General features: G+C 29.8%; 1 protein-coding gene across 1 annotated transcript in view; it reads right to left on the bottom strand.

Moving 5' to 3' along the window:
* The window catches only part of LOC100197813 (putative RNA polymerase II subunit B1 CTD phosphatase RPAP2), a 71,457-nt gene that overhangs the window by 10,306 nt on the left and 42,061 nt on the right, over nt 1-19,090 (bottom strand). Inside the window, exons 8-9 of the mRNA XM_065791779.1 lie at nt 6,864-7,365; nt 2,075-2,160 (exon numbers count right to left, since the gene is read on the bottom strand). Of these exons, the coding sequence (XP_065647851.1) occupies nt 2,075-2,160; nt 6,864-7,365 (588 nt within the window). The remainder of the gene's footprint in view (nt 1-2,074; nt 2,161-6,863; nt 7,366-19,090) is intronic.

Raw genomic sequence — 19,090 nt, 5'->3', positions numbered from 1 at the left:
CAAAAGAAAAAAAATGCTTGAGTTTTTTAAACAGTTTTCTTCTTTTTATTTTCATTATGACAATTAAACTTCATGGAATTCCAAATACTAAAGTCATTTGGAATTCCATGAAAGTGTCATTGAAAAAACAAATAAGTTGTTTAATTTTGCAAGTTTACAAATACTCAGTAGGTCTACAAATACTCAGTAGGTCTACAAATACTTAGAAGATCTACTAATCTTTTGTAATTGCAAATCTTGTGAATGTTAATAATTTTGTTTCATGTACAAATTTTTTTTTTAAATACATCGTGAACAAACTTTTATTGAAAATATTTCTCAAAAATAAAACTCTCAAAAAACTTTATTTCATATTAAAATTCTGAATGAAAACAAACATTAAGCAAAAAGTCCCCAATATGATAAGATAAGAGTCCCCCAAAAATACATTTAATCATAACAGAAAGTATTGTTTTTACTGATTTGTTTCTCAACAGTTTTCCAAAACTTACACCATTAAGGTAATGTTTTAAACAATCATCTACCATCTACATCCACTTCATTTAACTATATCATCTACATCTACTTTATCTACCCATAAAGCAAAATGTTGCTGAAAATAAATTCATCTTTTTATCAAGATGTTTTTGTAAAGTAAAAATGACTGGAAATAAAATTTTTTAATTTTTTTATGAAGTGCCTTTGTAAATAAAAAAATTTCAAAAATACAAATAAGTGTGTTTCAAGAATAGAGTGTTTCACATTCTCGAATGGTTATTTTTAGGTGCTTTTCAATGAAGCTCACATGGTTATCATTAAGTGTTTCACTTTTCAAAGAAGCTCACACGAATATCGTAAAGTGCTTCACTTTTCAAAGAAGCTCACATGGTTATCGTTAAGTGTTTCACTTTTTAAAGAGGCTCACATGGTTATCGTTAAGTGTTTCAATTTTTAAAGAGGCTCACATGGTTATCGTTAAGTGTTTCACTTTTTAAAGAGGCTCACATGGTTATCGTTAAGTGTTTCACTTTTTAAAGAGGCTCACATGGTTATCGTTAAGTGTTTCACTTTTTAAAGAGGCTCACATGGTTATCGTTAAGTGTTTCACTTTTTAAAGAGGCTCACATGGTTATTGTTATTCAAGTGTTTTACTTTTCAAAGAAGCTCACATCATAATTGTTATTCAAGTGTTTCCCTTTTCAAAGTAGCTTTGAAAATTTATAACATAAACAGCCAACAGCAGCAGTAAATTATAATCAGTGAAAAGGTTTTTGAGCAAAAAGGAATGGTTAGAGTAAAAGAATGTGACTGAGGGGTAACTTAGAAGGTGATTGCACTAAGCAATCACAAAATGATGACACTTTTTTTTATTTAAGACATATCAACAGATATATAGTTGGGTCATTAGCTAATAGAGCCACTTTAGATGTAAGATTATCAGGAAAGTCGTTATTGAAGACGAGAAACAAATTAATATAAAACTTTGTAATACCAAAGGTTACTAGAAAATGGTTTCTGTCAAAAACAACTTTAATACTGCAATTTAAAATGATTTAATAACTTTAAAAACTTTTCCAAATATATTTTAACTTTTTTAATTTTTAGTAATTCTCCAGGGAGAAGAGTTTTTTTTTTAATTGTTCTTCGGTGGTGATTTATGATAAGACTTTTAGGTTTTATAACGGAGCTGATGAAAGTCAGATGATGATGTTGAAAGTAAAGTAATGAAAACAATTTAGCTACATCAACCTAACAAATATAAAATAAAAACAGATGATGATGATTGTCAGATAAGGATAATGAAATTGTCAGGTGATGATGATGAAACATTCAGATGATGATAATGAAACTGTCAGATGACATTTTGCATACTAGCTGATCTTGAAGCAATCATACTAATTACAATCCCACCTGCTCTACCATCCAAAAAAATTATTAAAAGATAAAAAAAATAAATAATAAATGCTTAATTTCATTTATAAAGTTCTTTCCTGTTTAAAGTTATTTGAATTGATTTAATGTTGAATGTATTATCAAAAGACTTTTGATAATACATTCAACATTAAATCAGTTTGATAATAAATTCAAATAAAACCTTGATGTAAGCTTTTCTTTGACAATTCTTTTTCTAATAACAGACTGAGACTTTGAGTCAACTATTAAAGGTGGAGTTGATATATTCTAAATTAAGAGACACATTTTTATAAAACATTTTATACAAATAAAAGATTTTGAAAATAATTATTATATAAAATTCTATTATGAAAAAATTCAAAAAACAGAAGTATAAATTTATATAACTTTACATATAAATTCTCATAACATATCCTTTCGCCTACACATAAATTTATTTATAATAGAAATATATTCGATTAAATAAGATTATTTAATTTTTAGAAAATAGATTATTTGTTAAACTGTCCATCTATTAAATAGAATATGTATAATAATCTTGGTCACATTTACCCTAAATTTACCCTAATTAAGAAGCCTAAATTATGGCTTAGCTGGGGTAAGGCAATTTACTTAAAAGAATAAAAATTCTGATATATCCCTTTGAATTTAGTTTTATGTACAGGTAGGAAGTTATATTTATAAGTAGCAAGAACTCATAAACCTTGGATTGTAATTTTAGTGGTAGTTAAAAATACCATATCTGAAAAATAAGTTAATGTCAGGAAGGCCATCCAGTTGTTAAAAATTGCTGCAACTCTTTAATATTGTCATATTCGAATAAGAAAATAGCATCACTATTAACAAACAAAACAAAACAAGACAAAAAAAGATTTTTTTTTATATAATCAACGCATATACACACAAAAATATCATACATATTTCTAAAAATAAATATTCACATAAAAATGTCATACATGTTTCTAAAAGTAAATATACACCAAAAATATTATAAATATTTATAAAATTAAATATTTACCAATGCCAATTATTTTGTAGTAAACATTTAATTTATCTTATTACTTGTTAGCTAAAATTTAATATTTCCACAGAATAAAGTAAATATATAATATAAACAAAATAAATGTCTCACAAAATAACTACGTAATTTAGTATACTTAAAATCGAGCTGACAAAGTTTATCATTACATCTAAAAGTGTAAGAGTTGATTATAAAGTTCAGAAAGGTAAAGATCTAAATTTTCAACATGAACATTTTAAATTTTTTTAATGTTCCTGTAATCATATCGAATCTATAAACTTAAATTTTTTAAAATAAATCTTCAAAACTATTAATTTAATTTGAATTATGAAATGGTGTAGTTACCTATAATTATGGGGAATACCCATAATTATATATTTAATGTAAAAAACAAAAAAATTTTAAATAAATAAACCAGCATCAATAAAACTTTAAGAAATGTACACCTTGAGCTTCTAAATCAATAAAAATTCTGATATTTTGAAATTCAGCCTAAAACACCGTTTTTTGCCTTATCCCGGTGTTATGGATATTGTAGTTTCACTTTTTAAATAAATTTGTGTATTTAATTTAAAAACTTGTCTCCATCATAAACATGTTTATACATAGCATTATACAATTAAACTAACATGGTTCTGCAATACATTTAATACCCACAACAAAGTTAGAAAAAATGTTTATAGTAGTGACAACTTTTATCTTATTTTATTTTTAATGCTTTTTACCTGACCAAGAGGACCACTACAGTCAAGGAGACTTTATTGTGGTTACAACCCTCTCTTAACTCTTTAAGCAAAAACACAAACCTTGATGAACTAAATTGCTGCGCTGAGAAAAAAGTTGAGCAGAGTACTAACAGGGGTGTGGTGGGGGTTGAACTCAGAACTTCTAACTTATGAAGAGAGCGCTCTCACCACTACACCACTTGCGTATAACTTCGCAAATTTGCATAGTGAAAGTGTTAAGAATTAATGAAACAATTTGGAAGCCTAGTTCTATTTCAGTTATATTTAGCTTTATTTTTACGTCTAGAAGTTTTAAACAATTAAATATCATATAACTTGTATATTATAAACTATTAATATAAATAAAAATGGTTTTATTAACATTTTTATGTTAATAGCTTTTTTCTTCAGGTGATCTTCATTTTGCTGTATCTTGTATTGGTGTATTAAGTTGAAATCAACTTGGATACAGCAAAATTCATACCAGTTTTGCTTGCTTATGTACAATACACCAAAATGTTAAATTGATGTTGAGTAATGTAGGCCTTGAAACATCTTACTATGAAATCATTGAAAATATTGTTTGCAGCAAAAAATCAAAAAAAAAATTTATGATTCATCAATGCAATAATTGTCCTGGCATACAAGCACACACAAGTTTTTACAACAGTATTTGAGACAAAATGATGTTCCAGATGAGCAATACAAAGTGATGAAAAGGAACAGTCTGTGGATTTTTAAAACATGGATAACAACAAAAAAAACTAAACTATTAACAACAAACTTTCCATTAACTATATTCATAGAACTCCAGTATGAAAAGCTCTATAAAATTACTTCTTATTCATTTATAGCAAAATCACAATCTAGCTACCTAAAGCATCTCAAATAAACCATTAGTATGAGGTGATTGTCCTGACATATTTTGCAGAGAAAAATACTTTTATAGTAAAAAACAAGTACGAGTTATTATTGGATGCAAGAATCAGTGTTCTTTTCATCTAGTTGGCATCTATAACAAAAATGAGAAATTTAAAGCATCTTCTTTTTTATGTAATTTCAGATAATTTGAATTAAGATGTAAGATTCATCATGATTAGTTATGCATTAAAAAAATTTAAAAAATGATTTATTTTGGCAAAGTTCATGCATACACCTTATCCAATTCAGACGTATTACTGATCAAACCAAGTTGATAATTGCTGGGTGCCAAGAATAAATATCATTTTTCTTGTTAAAAACCATTAAGATCTTCTTGATGCCAGTAATATGCACATATCAAAAGAAGATGAAAATCTAGTTGAACAGCTTCTATTTTGTTAGTGAAATTTCCAATACTTTAATTTGATTTTTTTTTAAAAGCAGATATTTTACACTTTTTAAAAAAAATTTCGCTTTTCAGTTTCTTATTTTTTAACACATCATTTAAAAATGCAATCTAAAATTTGCACAATATTTTGAAACATTACTTAATTATTTGCATCCACATTTAACATTTTCCAGACTAAACATTAAACATTTTCCAGACTAATCTCAAATGAACACCATACTTGTTTGATAGCATTATGAACTAGACAGTTTTCAGTCGCATAATAAGATTTTTTGTATTTTTTATGTATATACACTCCATCTATATTATGATATAACTCCTCCATCTATATTTATGATCTTTTTTAAACAAATTAAAAGATTTTTTTTTCAGATTGATCAGTTCACCAAGTTTCACAATGCATAATAATTTGAATCTGATTATGGGCTATTTCTTCAACTAACTCATCCAGGACTCAATTTAATTTCTTATAAATTCCCAGACAAAATGTCCGATCAAAACTTGTTTGGTTTGAACAGTGTCTGATCAAATTTTTAAAATATTAAGTGAATTATTTTTTAAAAGTATTATCATACATTCATATTTGTTTAGCTAAAAGGAACACAGGAAAAAGACAAGTCTATAAATGTCAAGAGTGAAAAAGTACTGCAGATGGGCTTGTTTAGACTAGCTACAAACATATCTGAGTTCTACAGAACCAAGTTATGCAATCGAAATCTGTGTCGTATTATTTTGTTTATTTAATATTATACTAGTGAAGTTGTAGTTTCTTTCCTTATGATAATAAGGAAAGAAACTACAACTTAATAATTTCCTTATTATGCTGCCGTCCGGAAATTATGCATAAATATTGTCGTATATAGGTATTTTATATTATATATATATATACATATATATATATATATATATATATATATATATATATATATATATATATATATATATATATATATATATATATATATATATATATATATATGTATAATTATGTTAGTGTATTTTACAAATAGAGTGCTCAATGTTCTTAAAGAACAGAGCAATAATAAATTAGTAAAAAACACTTATCTAACTTTTATCTTCGACTTGAAGTTTCACCATTGCTGGATCATCAGGAAGACTCTTCCTGATGATCCAGCAATGGTGAAACTTCAAGTCGAAGATAAAAGTTAGATAAGTGTTTTTTACTAATTTATATATATATATATATATATATATATATAAATAAATATATATATATATATATATAAATATATATATATATATATATATATATATATATATATATATATATATATATATTTATATATATATATATATATATATCAATCTTTAGAATTAAGTAAGATGAGGTTGGCAATAATTTCGACCTCAATCTTTAAGAGGACCTCAATCTTTTAGAGGTTGGCACCAGGTCAGCAAAAAAAAATTGATACAATGGTCTTACCATAACATAGAAACGAGGTTGGCAGCTTTTTGGCAATTTTTTTCTACCACTAGTCTATTACTATACAGTAATAGATTAGTGGTAGAACTTCGGACTCACATTTGAATCTCAAGAGGTTTAAGGTCAAATCCAACTTAAGTCTCTGGAAGCATTATGTTTAACACTCAAGTTTAGGGTTGAGAAAAAGTTACTATAAAAATAAGAAACAAAAAAAGTACCCACAATGACCATAGTGAAAAAGAGTACTCACATAGACTATACATCAACAAATAGACTATACATCAACACATAGACTATATATCAACACAAAGACTATATATCAACACATAGACTATACGTCAACACATAGACTATACATCAACACATAGACTATACATCAACACATAGACTTTACCACAGGGGCCTTGTGAATTTGATAAAAAAATAAAAATTAAGTGTGTGTATTCTTACCTCACTATCATCCTTTGTTATTAGATGCGTGTTAGATACAACTGTTTCGGATACCCATTCAGGTTGTCTTGTTAAAAATCCCATAGCTTTTTGATTAAAATTTTGCATAATACCAACATCAACTCTTTTTTCACTATTATCGTTATCCATATTTGTAAAATCAATTTTTACAACAGACTTTTTTAGATTATTTTTGTTTATATTTTCTGTATTAAATAAGTGATCAAATGATTTAGATGTAAACCAAGCTTTCAGGATTTCAACTAATTCAACTATTGTGTTTGAATCATCTTGCACAAAACCAGTTTTACTAGGTAAAACATTTTTTTCTATTTCTGGTATGATTAAAATTGCTTGCTTTTCTTTAAGTTTAGTTTTCTGAGTGCTTTGATTAGTATGATTCATCAGATTAGTTGGAGGATTATTGTCTTTTTGATATACAGGTTTAAAATCTTTGTGCTTTGAGCTGCCTGCATGACCAATATATTGTTCTTCAGCATAACTAGATGCAGAGCATATATATATATATATATATATATATATATATATATATATATATATATATATATATATATATATATATATATATATATATATATATATAAAATCCATTTATTTAAGTATAAAATTGAAAAAAATTACAGATTTATAACTTTACAAAATTCGGTTCGGTGTCACTTGTATAGTTAGAAAACAAGTTTATCGGAGTGACACCTTAATAAAATAAACAAATAAAGCAAAAGCAAACAAACAAAAAGTAATAATATAAATAAAGACAAAAAAAAAATTATAATAAAAAAAACTATTAAAAAAAGCTAGACTAATAACAAAAAAGGAAAAAGTGAATGAGCTGAGATGAGAGATAATGAATGAATAAGACAACACAACGTTTAACGATCAGAATGGTGAAAATAAAAAATAAAAAAAAAGATATATTTAAATATTATGATGAGACAAAAAAAATATGAAATCACTTAAATAATAACAACAAATGTAAAACGCAACAATTATAAAAATAATTAACAACACCACACACAAAAAAAAAGCACGACAACACAAACAATACACATATGAACACATCAATATAAACGATGCACAAAATTACACAACAGTATAAACAATGCAAACAACATAAATTAACAGCAAACCTCGAAATTAGGAAAAATGAGGTCGGCAATAATTTGCCGACCTCAATCTTTTTAAGGTCGGCATCAGGTCAGCAAAAAAAAAATTGGTACAAAGTTCTTACCATAAAACATAGAAATGAGGTTTTTACCATAAAACATAGAAACCTCAAACACTTTAAGGCCGGCAGTTAGGTCGGCATTGCCAAACTTAAAGTGTTTGAGGACCCTAATTCTGAGATTTGATATATATATATATATATATATATATATATATATATATATATATATATATATATATATATATATATATATATTAGAGAAGTCATTAATATTCGGTGACTATTCAGTATTCAGCCTATTCAGCTACTTTTTTTGCTATTCTGTATTTGGTCGAATACCAAATACCAGGTTGTAACAAAAAAATGCATAAAAAATAATTACATTTAATTAAATACCTTACTATCTATAGAAGTACATTAAATTCTATAGATAGTAAGGTATGATGAAAACATTTTCATAGCTTGATGATAGCAAATGATTTTGCTTTTTCTCATAAACTATACATACTTTTAAAAATAGCCATTTACTATGTACGCTGCAACTGGGAAAATAATAGGAAAACTTTTGGCAAGTTCTGTTAGGATAATGTTTTGAATTTCCTAACCACCACTTGTAAGGGTTTGCTGTCCAATTTAAGCAAACAGTTTCAAGTTCATTTGTAATTAGACTTTTCTTTTCCACATCTTTATATGTGTGCATATTTTTGTAGAGATTGGTTTGATAGTTTTCATTTACTTTTTTTTTTTTTTTTAAAGTGGAGATCAATTATCCCCAGTGCTACTAGACACCTGTGATGGTTCATTGGCATCAAGCAGCCTTGTACTGAGGACTAACCTTTCACTGACTTAATCTATTACTGAGAAACGATGCGATGAGTATTACAAATCACAATCTTTCTTAGAGCATTAAAAAAAATTTTTGTTTTGTTTTGCTTGTTGTGTTTTGACTAACCCTTTGAAATTAGTTTTGGAGCAAAAAAGCAACCGTATAATTGACATTCTCATTAAAGTTAAACCATACTTTAGGTTTAAGTTGTAGTGAAAATATCATTTTTAATAAGTTTGGTGTTCTTTGTGCTATATCTATCTATAGTAACTGACGCAGGAGAATTTTACAATGGGAAAGACATATGAAGATGTGGAAAAATTCAAAGTGCAAGGGAAAAAACTAGAAGAATAAAAGTTTTTAGAGCATGCAGCAATGATACAGTAAAAGAATAAGATATTACTGAATGACAAGTCAAGCAAGAATGAGTTTTGATGAGGATGATGAAACTAGAGATGATAGTTTTGTTCAAGTTTAAATTAACAAGCCACTGCAAGCCGCAATCTGTTACAGAAATGAAATCAGATTCAAGATCGAATGTCTGTTCTAGACAATCGAAAACTTTTTGTAAAGACAGTAATATAAAGTTGAGTCATTAGCAAATATAACTACTTTGGATGTAAGGTTGCCAGGAAGATCATTAATGTAAATAAGAAACAAAACAGAACCAAGAATAGAACATTGAGGTGCCCCAGAAGTTATTGGAAATGAAGAAGAGTATTGGCCTTCAAGAATGACTTTAAGAAGCAATTAAAAAAAATGATTTGATAATTTTAAAAACTTTCCCAGATACACCATTAGAAGCAAGCTTATAAAAAACACTAACATACCAATCTTACTCAAAAGACTAACAGATAGAAAACTGGACAGAAGATTGAAGAAGAGTGTTGGCCTTTGAGGATGACATTAGGAAAGTGGTTAGAAAAAAATGATTTAATAAAATAAAATAAAATAGTTGGAGGAGTCAGAATGTTCTTGAGAGGTTTTAAGAATTGAAACCCCAGATGTCTGTAACAAGTAATCAAGTAATGAAGAAAAAAACCTTATAATCTCTCCAGCAAACTTTTTTTACTTCCTTCGTATCACTTCTAGAGAAAGAACCTGAATGTTGCTCAAACTCTGCTTTTACTTAACAAACCAATAAATGAAATTAGGTGAGCTAGTTGCCCAATCAAAATACTCATTTATCAGATGGTTTAATATTGCATTAAGGACATGATGCTGGCATCTAATATATAGAGGTTTGATTTATTACAGTTGTATCAGAAATGATTATCCTAATTACAGTTAATAACTTATAATCATCAAGCATAGTCAACTTAAATTCCTAAAGCAACTTATATTCATCAAGCACAGTCTTTGTAGCATTGAACTTTGCCTCACCTTTTTGTTTGATCAGAGCGAGAGCCAGTACTTAAACTTCTCTATTATCATTTTTAGAACCACAAAATGATAATCCATAATTTTTTGCGATCTTTCCATTTAAGTTCAAGTTCCAATGTTCTTTTTTTTTAAACTCTATAAAATGTTAAAAAATACTGACCTATTAAACGAAGCTGTTAAAAAAGTCCCATCACAGTGGTCAGAAATGTCTGAAAATGTGAATTAATTCAACATTGTTATTTTTAGGTTTTAACTCCAAAACTTTTTTAAATCTCTGAGAATGTATATACAACATTATTTCTTCGTGGGACTCTTAATTAGAGAATTTTATCATACTATAAGAACCTCACTAGAGACAAACTATGTCTAAACAAATTATTTCCCAATTTTTAAATCTTAAATACATTAAATGTTATGTCTATTTGACAAACATTTGAGTTAATTTTTAGCAATATACAATATTCAAAAATTCAAGATACAATATTCAAGGTTTTTAAGAGAAAATAAATGTAAATTCATCTGTATTGAATTTTAAAGTGGTTTCAAAAAGCACTAGTTTTTTTTAAATTTAGTTTGTAAAACTTCAATTTCTGCTCTCTGTTTAACTCTGTCCAAGTCAAAATTACTTTTAAAGTACTGATTTGGAACCTGTTTACATATGTGGTAAAAATCTTAACCCCCACCCCTCCTTTATCTCCCAATTAGGTGTTAAAACGACTTACGCTATTGGCGCGCAAATGTACAAAAAATTACATTCTGTTTTTTGCAAATTTTATTAAAAAAACAAAAAATGAAATAAAAATTAAACTTGTATAGCTTTTACTTATAACAAAACATAGGTAATCATAGGAAAGCTGGAGTTTTTTTTTTTTAATTTTATGATAAAGTTTAAAACTTTAAAACTGTAAAATTTCCAATGAAAATAGCATTTTAAGCATAAAGTGCCATCTGGGATCTAAACTAGACATTAAAAGAAATAAGTGACGTTTCATAAATAAAGTAGAAATAGATTAGTAGAACTAAAAATCTTAATTGCTATCGTTATTAGAGACATCTCTTTGTGAAACAAAGGTATGTTTTAAATGTCCTCAAATAATGCTTTTTTTAAAAAGTAATGCAAAATGTCATCTATCTCAATTTCTTTTTTTTTTTTGTGTGTGTAATATTTTCAGCAGAAGAACTTAGTTCATTTATTCTTAGTGTATAGTTTTATAAATTCACGTTAAAATTTTAGTTGCTAAGTATTAAGCAATTTAAGCTTACATATTATAATATAATTAATATCTGAGAAAAAATTCCTTTCAAATATCCTCTTCAAAAAAAGAACCTGAACTGATTCAGATAAAAAATCGTTTGTCAAATCATAAAAGAGAGCACTGTATCCTATTCTGATAGAAAAGGTCAATTTAAAGTTATCCAAGAATACATATTTTCTCATCAAAAACCTTCTAACATCAGATTTTCACTACCTAGAACCAAAGATTTCAACCCTTTTTTTCTTGGGTCTATGCGAGGTACAAAACTGAAACTTATTTTGAAAATTTGTGGGTAAAAATGCTTTTTTTGTTTTCAAAAATTCTCAGTTGAAGACCTTCACAACACACCATCTAAAAGTGAAGGATGCTCTTTTCCATTAAAGCTGCTAATCAAAAAGCAAAAGGTTGGAAGAAAAAATAAGCCATTTAATGAAAAAGCAACTAGAGCACGCAAAAATTAGGTGCAAAAATTTGCCAAGAATTTGATTCTGATGCAATTATGAAGGCTGCTTCTCTGCAAGGCACAACTCTGGCTAAAGTGATTTGAATCAACCAGGGTTAAGAAACTGCACAACCTGCAGTAGATGCAATTTTCACAGAAAAAAGTTATGAAATCATGCAAAAACATCCTAGATCACACTAAAAAAAAGGATTTTAGATAAAAATTCAGTTATTGCAATGATGTTGGAGGACAGCTTCTTTACCTCAAGTTTGGTTTTGATGGCAGTGGATCATATAAAAATTTTCATCAAAAAGACTCCAATGATGAGATCTCAGATGGTAGTACCTTAATTGTGACTCAACTTGTGCTATGGCAAAATTGTTGATGCCAATTGTCCAGAAAGGATAGTGTACCTCAACCCATCTCCAAATTCTGCACAGTCATATTGGCAATTGCAAATTGAATATGAAAAGATATTGAATTAAATTGAAAAGAGGCCATCAAAAATAAGTATGCTAGGCTTCAGAAGGAAAAAACAACTTTTGCCATGTATTTTGTCAGTCATGCCATGCCATGTCAGTCACTCATGCTTTTTTGACAGTCCAAGAGTGCAAGTCAACTACTATGGTTCTCCATAGTAGTTGACTTGCTCTCCAACAAATGACTGTCCAGCATCATCATCATGCTCTATATGCCATAAGCCTTGTGGAAAAATTGCCAAGCCAGATGGAGATTTTACCCATGTGCCAGGAGCATTGGACTTTGTAGCATCAGTTTTGCATATTGGCTTGCAAGCTTTTGACAATCTCTGTTATATTGGCTACCGCCAAGATGTAAAAAAATGTTGAAAGCATTTGATACCTGGAGAAAAAGTGACTATTGCAACCACACAAGAAGGTGTGAAGATTCAGTTTGCAGAAAGATTGAGGATTATTGCTGATAAAAATAGAGATGGTGGTGCTGGAACTACATCTACTGGCAATGTTGCCAGAATTGCCAACAACAACCCTGCAATTACGGCAGATATTTGCAACATCCTTGTTAAACTTGTTGCAAACCTTGCCACCATTTGGGGGGCACTGTCAAATGGATTTGTTATCAAGTCAACAAAGTTTGCTGAGCTTTGGAAAGAAACTGAAAATATTTGTCTTCATCAGGAGGATGGCTGTAATTGGTACTTTTTACCTTTAACACTTATAAAATATTCAAACATGTAAAAGATTTTATTAAACTGCCCACTTCTGATTGTGAAGAGACATCAGATTGCATCATACCAAAGAGGCTTCATGGGTTCAAGGTATGGCTGATATGTTCCACAGGGTCACTAATTTGAGCGAATTAAAGTTTCAAGATTCTTTTGTTGCAAAACACCAATAATTCAAAAAGAAAAGGAAAATGCCATTATTGACTTATTTGAGTGTGTTAAACCAACCAAACTGGGTTCATGTGATAAGGATAGGGATTCTGATTATTTTTTTGAGATAAAAAATATTTTTAAAAAGAAATTTTTTGTGACAATAAAAAGTGAAGCGTTTTTTCAATTTAAAAAAAATTTTCTTAAGCACATGTGTTATTAAATATCTTATTTTTGTCAAATTTTAATAATTTTTGGGTTTAAATGGGTAAATCAAACTATTTTTTGAAATAAACAATGTTTCTTTCCTAAAAAGTGTTTTAAAATTTACGAGTTTTATATGTTGGAGTAGGAAAATGACCACTGTGCCCAGTTCCAGTGTTCATTTTTTAAAAAATCTATAAAATATTATCAAAACACTGATATATCAAATGATGTAATTAAACGAGTCCCATGCTCAATTAAAGACTTCAACAAAAAAATATAATGTGGTGTTTTATTGTAAAAAAAATAGCAATCTGAACTATCGTAAAAAATAATGGAATGACGAAAATATATTCTCCAGCTCAGTAGACAACTTTAAACAAGCAAATTTCTTGATAGCTTACATAAAACTTTTTGTTTCAAAATGTAATTAATAACCATTATCATAACAATATGAAATAGTCAACAAACATACTCGATTATATAATATATAAACATACTCTACCTATAACATTTTTTATTTAAAATATCAACTACCCTATAGAACATAGAACATAATAACCACACCCTTACATGTTGACAATTCTTGAGGAATATAACTTATGTGTTGATAGTAAGTTGATAGTTAGAAAAGTATAACTTATGTGTTGATAGTTGGAGGAATATAACTTATGTGTTGATAGTAAGTTGATAGTTGGAGGAATATAACTTATGTGTTGATAATAAGATGATAGTTGGAGGAACTTATGGAGTTCTGCTAAATTGATAGTAGCTGGCACAACCAGTGTTAACACTGGAAAAAGAATGATGTTGTTGTAAGCCGAATATTTTCAGCAAAGCAATTTGACAAACTGTTGTTTGTTTTTTGCCAGCATTGCGTGCTTGATAGGGTTCTACATGCGATGGATGAGGAAATAGGAGGAATAGGATAAGTCTCTAAGAATTCAGTATACTTTTGTACCTCAGTTGATGAACAGTTATGAGGAAATACAGAAGTGATTGTAGATAAGTCAGGCTGGAGAGATGATATGAAATTCTTGCATTATCTGAACATGTGTTTATGTTCTATGAAGAAAAAGGACATTTTCCGCTTGTTAACTTTCAAAAAATTCCTAATATTAGTAATGTACGTTGGAGTTCAAGAGCTGCCCTTGCCATTCTTGCTTTTGTTTGTATGCCGAAAACAAGGTCAACATTACAGAAAACTTGCAGATTTATTTCACATAACTAGGCAAAGTATAAGTTTGCTGATCAATTTTACAACAAGGTAGATCATTTTAACTTGTCAAATACTGAAACCTTACAAGAAGGGGTTTCAGGTATTGATAAAAATCTGGAAACAGGAGCCATCAGCACTGAAGATAACAAGAAGCAACCAGTGCGCGGAATGTGCAATAAAAGTGCTGTTGGAAATGTATTCAGTCTGCAGAAAGAAAAAAAAAATAGCAGTCTAGATTTATTTTAAGTAACAGACAGTGATGTACTGATGTATATTAATCATAAATATAGACAATACGAAGAATATGCTATGCTCTAGTAACTTCAATAGTTAGTGACAAGACATGTCATAATTATTAAACAATGTACATTATTAAGTTATAACATGCAATTTGGTACTTTGATTTGGTGGTGAACTTTTTTCAAAAGATATTGAAATAACTATTTGTTTCTTTGGTTTTGAGTAATTATTCATCAAACTGACATACAGGAACATAAGGTTGGAAAAAAGCCATATCTCTAGTACTCATATTTTAACATATTTTCAATTATTATATATAGAATACTTCATATTTTGATATATTTCAAATTATTTGATCTCTTTTCCTCGAGCAAAACTATAAAATTTTGGCTTAATGCTTTTCATCAAGTTTTATGCAGTGTCATCAGAAACTATGTCAGAATTTTTTCTCCATATAAAAGGTAGAAGATGATTTTCCAGGCACTCTTTAGTGTAGAGTTTGACATTCATTAACTTTGAGGTTACATATGGCTTGCATTTTTTGCCACAGCTACAAATTGGTTGCCAAAATATATATTTCCTGCCAGACTTATCTAGCTTGTATATTTATATTTATCGCTGACAGCTCAATGCTAAAAGCCACCATAAAACCTGTGAATAGGTATTTGTCTAAAGTCTAATTTGAAATAAGTTTCAACATCAAGAGTTAGGCAGCCATCAAACTTTTTCATAATGTTGTCGTACAACTTTCTGGCTTGAGTTTGATACTATTTTTCTACTTCTTAATATGGTTTGGATACTTTATCTTTGGATAAGAGTGAATACCATAAAATCCTTGACTTTTTGCACACAAAAAGCAAGACATATTGTATCTTTTTATTTTTTCATAGTCAAAAAGTCCAGGATCCTGCAAACATGAACAACAACAAAGATTCTTTATAAAAATTGAGAAACCTAAGAAGCAGTTAACTTACTGACTTTCGCTTGTTTAAAAATGGTTCAAGATGACGGTCCAGTATTTTAGTAAATGTAAAATGTAAAAAGTAAATGCGCAAAACTCTTGTATGGTTTAATTTACTCTTTCAACATTATTCATAATAATAATTGTTCAAGAAAACTTTGGTTTTTCCTTTTTTTTCCATGTAAAATAGATATACCGAGCTTTGTTTATGTTTAAAAAGTTTACTTTTTTGTATTATATCTTTGTTAATTAAAAACTCTCAAAGATATATTATATGTCAGGTCAGGTTATCCTGCTACTGGTAACATGAAATCCAGTACAATCTGCTTCATGTCCTGCTGCTTGTAGGATACGTCTTTTTAGGCAAAGGCTAGGAGATGTTAACTCCAACTTAAAACACCCCCTGACTTGGAATTCTTGGTTGAGTAAAGGCTAGAGATAGTGTCTCGATAAAAATACTCATCTTGAGCAGATGTTAAATGTATCTGGCTACTGTCTTGTAGAAGGCCTCCTAGGCAAAGACTTTAGGGGTAAACAGGTTCGATCTGTTGACCAGCCTCGCACCCCTTCTTCATCTATTAGGCTGGCGCAGATGTATCTTTAATACATTGCTTCCAGTTTAGGATAATGAATGCAGGACCTTCTTGACTCAATGCATGGGTTTTGTTTGTGTCTCTGTTTTTATGACTAGGCAACTTATTCTATTATCTCTTATTGAGGGTACAGCTCTAAAACTCAGTTTTATGGTTCTGAGGCCGGCTGGTAGTCAGGTTTACAGAACTTTGTGGTAGCTCTCAGAGAGGCTGATTCCATCAACAGCTGAAAAATATCAAAGTATTAACAGCGCCATGTTGGGCATGGATGGTGTCCCTGTTTGTACTTTTGGTGTACATTGCAGAGGCCACATTTGGAGCCCTTTGTTACGGCTTAGGGTTTATTATTAGTAATGAGGCAATTGCTTGGGCTATTAAACAGTGTTCTGAGTACTATCTATGCTTTGAGTCATGTTCTTTAACAAATTTAAAAATGAATAAAGTACCAAAAACTATAAAACACAAAAAACCATCATCATCACCAAGTTCTCTAAACCTATCATTCACCAATATTTGTGGTCTTTGAAGTAACTTTTCTTATGTTGAGTCTTATCTCTTGCAAAGGTCACCAGACCTACTTGCTCTTTGTGAAACTAATTTGAGTTCAGCTATCTTATCTTACGATATTAGTGTTGATGGTTATCTTCATATAATTCATAAAGACTCCAATAATCATATGCTTGGCCTGGGCATTTACATTTGTAACAATTCACCCATTTGTCGTGAAACTACGTTTGAATCCACAGACTATTCTTTCATGTGCTTTTGTTGAGCACCACTTCACTCTATCGCCTTTCTCTTTGTTCTATATCGCTCTCCTTTATCTCAAGACTGCACCCTTTTTGATTTTATTTCTGATTATATTACCCAAGCCCTCTCTCTTTATCCATAAGCTAATATAGTTGTTGTCGGTGACTTTAATGCTCACCACTCTGAGTGGCTTGGCTCTAGTGACAGTGATTCTGCAGACATTAAAGCCCACAACTTTTGCCTTTCTCAATCCCTAACTCAAATAGTCAACTTTCAAACTCGCTTTCCTGACAACCTGAATCATTTACCTTCTCTACTCGACTTATGTCATGTTTCTGATCCTAGTCTGTGCTCAGTTTCTCCAAATTTACCCTTTGTTGCTTCTGATCACAGTTTGATCTCTCCAAAACTAATATCTCATTCTTCTTCATCACCTGAATCCCCCTATTATCGTACCTCTTACAACTACAGTAAAGCTGACTAGGATTTTTTCCGTGATTTTCTTTGTGATGGCCCTTGGGTAGAAATCTTTCGTCTTCCGGTTGACAAACATGCTTCTTACATAACTTTGAGGATTCAAGCTGGCATGGAATCTTTTGTTCCCTCTCAACAATTCCAAGTCAAGCCTCACTCTCCTTCATAGTTTTCCTCACACTGTGCTGCTGCGATTGCCAATCGAAATCGTTACTTCCATATCTATCAGCAAAACAATTCTCCTGAAAATAGACGCCTGTTTATTACTGCTTGAAACCATTGTAAAAAGGTGTTAACTAATGCCAAAGCCCGCTATTCTCAGGTCATGAAATCTTGTATCTCATCTCAAAAATTAGGCTTTTGTGACATCTGGAAAATCTTTAATAGTATTAATAATAAGGGCAAATCTATAATTCCACCTCTCTTATATGGCTCAGACTTTGTCACCTCACCTTAATACAAAGCTGAATTGTTTATTAAAAACTTTTCATCTTTTCATTTCTCTGGATTTCACTAGTTGCGTCTACCTGATATTGCCAACAAACAGGTTGATCCATTGCTTGCCATTCGCATCACTCCAGCTTCTGTATCTAAAGTGATTTCCTGCCTAGACTCATCTACAGTTTGTGGCCCGGACAACATACCTGCTATTGTCTTGAAGAAGTGTTCTTCGGAGCTGTCGTGTATACTCTCAAAACTATTCAACAAGTGCTTATCTGAGTCTTGTTTTCCAGCCTGTTGGAAAGCGACATCTGCTATCCCTATCTTCAAAAATTCTGGAGAGCGATCTGGGTTGTCTAACTATCGTCCCATTAGTTTTCTTCCTATCATAAGCAAGGTTTTTGAATGTTTAATTAACTAACACTTGATTTCTCATCTTGAATCTAATAACTTACTTTCTGACCATCAATATGGATTTCGATCTTCTCGTTCTACAGCTGATTTGCTAACGTAATAGCCGATAGGTTTTATCGTGCATTAGATAAAGGTGGAGAGGATAAGGCCATCGCTATTGGTATTTCAAAAGCTTTTGATAAAGTTTGGCATGCTGGTCTTATCCATAAGCTTTCTTCTTATGGTGTATCTGGCAACATCTTTAAGATTATTTAATCCATCCTTTCCAATCGTAGTATACAAGTTGTCCTCGATGGACAACTTTTATACTACGATTATTCTGTAACGTCAGGGGTTCCTCAAGGTTCTATCCTTGGCCCTATACTCTTTTTAATTTACATTAACAATCTTCCAGATATTCTCACATCTAAGGTGGCATTGTTTGCTGATGATACTACCATTTATTCTTGTATTGATATAAAACCAAAACTCTCTGATTGCTTGG

The sequence above is a fragment of the Hydra vulgaris genome, chromosome 02 (assembly GCF_038396675.1).
Source record: "Hydra vulgaris chromosome 02, alternate assembly HydraT2T_AEP".
NCBI lineage: Eukaryota > Metazoa > Cnidaria > Hydrozoa > Anthoathecata > Hydridae > Hydra > Hydra vulgaris.
Note: the sequence above shows the minus strand (reverse complement) of the source record. Positions and strands in the feature narration are given on the sequence as shown.